Genomic DNA, 6,155 nt, shown 5'->3' on the forward strand with positions numbered 1-6,155 from the left:
TTTCACCCCAAAGTGCATAACCTTACACTTTGCCACATTAAAATGACATCCATTTTTCCTAGCCCAGTCCTCCAAACTATCCAAATCATCCTGTAAAATTTTGACATCCTATACACTCACAATTGCTCTACCCAACTTTGCATCATCAGCAAACAAGTGAACACTTCCTCTCAAATCCTTTCCAATATCATTGATGAACAAATTGAAAAGCAGTGGTCCAAGAACAGAGCCCTGCGGCACTCCACTAGTCACAAGACGTCTTTTTGACTCCACTCCTGAATAAACCACTCTCTGGTATCTCTCCTTCAACCACCCTCCTATCCATCTTACCAACCCTATATCTATCCCTATCTGCTCCAGTTTACTGATTAGGGTTCCATGTGGTATCCTGTCAAAGGCCTTAGCAAGGTCCAGTAGTATCACTGTAAACCCATTACCCCTATCCAGTTCAGCCGTCACTGTGTTATAAAACATGAGCAAGTTACTGAGGCATGATCTACCCTTCACAAAACCATGTTGTCCCCCATACAATATCCCATTTTCATCTATCCAATCCTGTATTCTTTTCTTGACTAATTTCTCTAAGACCTTGACAATGATTCCTGATATGCTAATCGGTCGGTAATTTACAACAGCGGTCTTGGAACCACCTTTATGCAGTGGAACTATTTTCCCCTCCTTCCACCCGCTCGGGACTAACCCAGACCCGAGACTCAAATTAAACAAAATAGTCAAGGGTACTGACAATTCATTAGCTGCTTCTCGTACTACACGAGCTGGTATACCATCCAACCCCACAGATGTATTGACATTGAGGTTATGCAATAGACCACTCACCTCCACTTCATTCACCACAATTCCTGTATAATCTACTGGTTTATTCGTTTCTGCAATGTCACCACCTGGATGATATATTCTTGCAAAGTGCTCACTCAGTAACTCAGCTATCTCAACTGATTCAGTTACCTCCCTACCATCGGCATTCTTTAAAATCATTCTGCCATGTACATTTTTCCTTTTACTTGCTACATATCTAAAAAACTGTTTAGCATTCTCTTAAGCCCGCATGGCCAATGTTCTTTCGTAATCCTTTTTTGCTTTTCTTACCACACTCGTCACCCTTCTGGCCTGCGCTTTATACCGTTAATGTGCCTGCCGGTCACCTTTCTCCTTAAATTCCCTCCATAGTTGTTTCTTTTTTTGCAGCTCAATCTTAATGGTGTTATTCATCCATATAACCCCTACTTGATTTATTATTCGGACTCTAGGTATACAGTCAGCCATTGCTTCATGCAAGCACTTCTTAACCACCTCCCATGCACTATCAACTTCTAGTCCTTGCAGTTGTACATGCCATGGCACTGAGCCAATCAAACTCCTAAGCTTGTCATACTTTCCAGCCCAATAATTCCACATGTACCCTGTCTTAATTGAAAATTCTACACCTTTAGCCACCTCCCAAGTCAAGACCCTATGATCACTCTCACCGATTGGTGGCAATGTGGTCATATTTGTTACAGCCAAATCCTCAGATGTAATTACTAGGTCAAGCACTCTCTGACCCCTAGTATTTTCCATTACATGCTGTCGCAGATAGTTATCCCTTAATAACCGCATAAAATCCAATTCCTTCCTCCCGTGTGTCCTCTCCTCACTCCAATCAATGCGACCATAGTTGAAATCTCCCATAATAATCACCCTCCTTCCACTCCTTTCTTCTATTTGCTTGTGCATACTGTCACCACCATCTTTGCCATCACCTGGTCTATAGCAGCACCCAATTGTATATTTAGTTCTGCTAGCCACAATCTCACACCAAATGGCCTCAAATGTGCTCTTTTCTCTATCCTGCAATTCAACTTCTATTCTCCTTGGCTGTAGCTCATCAGCTATCATCAACAATACTCCTCCCCCCATTTTATTCTCTCTGTCATTCCTGAACACACTATACCCATCACATTCAATCCCACTGGCTATATCATCTACAGTCAGCCATGTTTCACTAATACCAATAACCTGTGGTCTGGAAGTGCCAACCATGGCCAAAAACTCTTCCTTCTTGTTCCTAATACTCCTAGTATTAGTGTACATGAATTTAAGACCCTCATTAGCCCCAACCCTACCTTGATGCCTTATATTAACTATCCCACTCTGGTTTGTTGTCCTTATTTGCTCTAGCATATTATATTCATTCTTACATTCAACTGCCTCCCTAAGGACTGTAAATCTACTCCCCCCCCCCCCCTTAACGAATCTAGTTTCCCTGAATTTGCACATCCACTACATTCAGCAACACTTTCTCAAGTCTTCTTACACCATAACCATTCAAATGCAAGCCATCCATCTTATATAGATCCTTTCGCCCATCGAACTCACTCCACACATCCACAAATTCCACACCACTCGTCATATATAACCCACGCATAAAGTCATTCGCAATTATGGCCCTCCTTTTAAACATTTCACTGTCATACCATGGCAAAAGACTAATCATTCTAACTCTCTCACTCTTTTCTTTTGCTACCTCAAACAATTCATTCAGGTCTTCTATCATTTCCATTTTATCTCCTTTCAAATCATTCGTACCTGCCACAACAATCATTTCTTTCACCCTTTCCTTTTGCTCTCTAATAGACTCAGTTACATCCTTTATGGTCGCACCAGGTTGGTACTATTTTGTCAAATCCTCTACTAACACACCTCGTACTAACGAGTCTCCATACAGCACTCTATCCTTCATTTTGTTCACGTTCACATTCATACGCCTATTTTTCCTGTCATACCTTTTATTATTGGTTGGTTCATTCAGTCGATTTTTGTTCATGCACTCTAGCTGCTGTTTTGCCCTTTCTATCGCGCCATTCAACAACGCTGCATCTATCTCATCTTTTTTATTCTCTGAGAAACCATTAATACTATCATTCACACTTTCTACATTCACAGTCTCATAATTCTCATGTACAACCTTGCTGTTTCTTGTCATATCGCTATTTTCTTCATTCTGAAGGTTGACAAAAATATCACACTCACAATCCGAAATACACTTCAATTCCACATTCTCCCTACATTTTCTACACACATTCAATCCTTTATTATCATCTATCCACACTCCGACTACACTCTGTAAAGCGTACATTTCAGAGCTAGTACACTGACTCATTTCTTTTATACTACTGTTCTTTGATAACGATGGCGAACCATCACCACTGGCCGCCATTTTCCTTCGTACAGGTGCCATAATTATTGCAACGTGTTTTATCAAATAATAAGTTATACACACCAAAAACACACAAACAGACGCACTAAAATACGCAAGGCAAACAAAACTACGCAATATTAACTAATTTTATCAACGATAACTGAAAATAATACTTATCTTATCAGGAGCTTGCACGAACACTACACACTACCTCGCAATATTAAATTTTATATAATTTAATATTGCGAGTAAAAATCATAATGGCAAGAAAGAAATAAAATCATAAATTTTAGTTAGCCTAGTTAGTACTAACTCATATTGCTAACTAGAGGGAAAAAACAAAGCAAATATTATTCAAAACTTATTATACTGTTTTCTGTGGTTATGTTTTGTAGGTTTGTTGTTTATATTTTGTGTAATTATTTTATTTATTAATTATTATTTATAATTATTCGGACAATGTCGTGGTCGGACGAACAAAATGCACTTGCATGCAAAATATAACTGTGTTCAAGATGAAGCACATATTGGCCACTTCTTTTTAAAAATTTAACGGCATAAGCATCATTAGTTGTTATTTACGCGGAAAACTGTTATATAATGGGGGGGCGTTACAAAATTTATGTCTTTAAAAGTGGGCGGTGGCCCGAAAAAGTTTGCGAACCTATGATCTACACCAACACCATCTGCTGTCTACCACCACCATTAATATTTTCACAGACAATCATAAACATCCATGCTCATGGCAGAATTCGATCCTGCAGCCTTTTGCCTGAAAAGCGGATATGCTGACCACTCGGCCAACCAGGCCAGCAATGTACTGGCAGAAAATAGAGGGAAATGAGTAGATTTTTATATTGAGAGTAGTGGGTGAACAGAATGGAGTGACAGATGTTGAGAATGCTAGCAATGTGAATGATTTTGTTTAGCTATGTTGCTTACTGAATGATCTCCCATGATGAGTGTGATGATATTTGTTTTAAAAATAATAAGAAACTGTATGTAATTAATATAGGCAGAATAATATGTATAATATCGATTTTTTTTTTTTTTTTTTAGGTGGATTTGCTGGTCTTCTGATTGGAATGATAATTTTGGGTCTTGCATTTGGTGTTGTTGGGTTTTTAGGGTATTCTTACTATCGTTCTAAGAGAGGTGGAGATGGCCTGAAAGTATCATTTGTGAAGTCATAGATATGATGACAATATAGTTTAAAACACTGTGATGTTAATATTTTCAATTCTATGTTGATGTTGACGTACAGATTTCAGTTTCATTCAGCTCATCACTGTTTATAATCATTGTAACATAAAGACTACATGATTGCTAGTTTTGTTTCATTTAAATTGTAAATAACTTTGTGTGCTATATATTGCTTTTTAAAATGAGACTTTCTGGTTGTTTGCCTCTGATTCTGTTACTACTTTTATGTTTTTCAAAGGTATAATAATAATAATAAAAAACTGTTTTCATACTTTACTTTCTATGGGTTACTTTTAATTGACTGATGTGTATAAACAGTAAAATCCTTCAGACCAAAACCACAGTATTCTATTTTTATCCCCCTCTGCATCAGTATTTCACAGTGTTGCATCTACAGTATAGAACTAGTCATTGAAAAAAAAAATTGCCATTCTTCAGAAAATATAAAAATTTAAATATGGTAAGTGAGTTGTCATAGAGAAAATAAAGCTATAAATAATAAAAATAAAATAAAATTAGACATCAAAAATGTGTAACCAGCATTTATTCAAGTTTAATAACATCTATATACACAAACATAGAAAATATACACTTTGTCCAATTATTTGCCTAACCAGTATTAAACTCAAATAAAAAAATATCAGTTATTTTCTGGTTCTTACAAATCTTCTTACTTAATGTAGAAACAGCATACATGCATAACATGTGATCAGCTGCAAGAATTATACAGAAAAAAACAAACAAACTATGCAACGTTTAGGATGTGCTGCTCTTTATTATCAGTCCAACACTGCAAAATGTTTATGCCATCAATTTTAGTCTGAAAATTAACTAAATTAGAGTCCCATTTTCTCATTTCAGTGTAAATAGTAAATAAGTTTTAAAACATTTAATAAACATTATATTTGATGACCTTTCATAATGAGTCTTTGAAATTTGTTGAGGTGTTGGCATAATTATGATTTACTGTTATTATTAGTAGCAATAATAATTGCTGTTATTAATGATTATTCAGAACAACCAGTTGTCATAATGAGAGTTAAACCAATAGTGTTGGTATTCATGATTTTAATACTAATTTCTTATTTATGAAGTAAATGAAAAGATCAAGGAATATAGAGAAAAATGGAAATATATTGGCTACCGAAAAAGGTGGATAGATATAGACCAAAGGGAGAGAGAGAGGGAGGGGAAGACCAGCTTCAAGATGGAAAGACCAGTGAAGTGGAATAGGTAAATGCCTAATCCTTGAAGAGAATAATACTAATTTCTAAAAATTGAAACCAAACTTCTTGATAGATTAACAGATGAGAGCAAAAAAAAAAAAAAAAAAAAAAGAATAGTTCTTTTTAGAAACATTGACAATGGTTGCTGTCCTTATAGTGTTTTATCATTATATAGGAACCTATTTGCAGGTCTGAAGGAGGTCCGGTATAATAATAATCAATATATTTATTTTGCATTGTTTGGCATTTTATTGAGTTCAGTTGTCTCTCTCTCTCTCTCTCTTATTTGTGCTAAGTTGCCATAAAAGGTTCTTTAAGGAAGAAGTGGAGGAATTTTTCAAATCCTTAGTGCAGGCAGCTGACATAAAAAAAAAAAATGAAAAACTGGTTCTTGTTGGAGATCTGAACAAAGAAAGGAAACGAATTTCATTAGTCAACATCTGCACTGCTCTTCATTCTCGATGGATACTTTACAAGAATGTTAAGTGCCAAATGTGGATTCATTGAGGGGAACAGACTAAACTTCA

General features: G+C 36.2%; 1 protein-coding gene across 1 annotated transcript in view; it reads left to right on the plus strand.

Moving 5' to 3' along the window:
• The window catches only part of LOC150095256 (uncharacterized), a 500,251-nt gene extending 495,573 nt beyond the window's left edge, over nucleotides 1-4,678 (plus strand). The window contains exon 24 of the mRNA XM_090410231.1: nucleotides 4,259-4,678. Coding sequence (XP_090266357.1) covers nucleotides 4,259-4,392 — 134 coding nt within the window. The 3' untranslated portion in view covers nucleotides 4,393-4,678. The remainder of the gene's footprint in view (nucleotides 1-4,258) is intronic.
• Nucleotides 4,679-6,155: the final 1,477 nt, after the last annotated feature.

The sequence above is a fragment of the Typopeltis vanoorti genome, chromosome 20 (genome assembly GCF_054136105.1).
Source record: "Typopeltis vanoorti isolate ZY-2024b chromosome 20, IOZ_Tvanoo_1.0, whole genome shotgun sequence".
In the NCBI taxonomy this organism is placed as follows: Eukaryota; Metazoa; Arthropoda; class Arachnida; order Uropygi; family Thelyphonidae; genus Typopeltis; species Typopeltis vanoorti.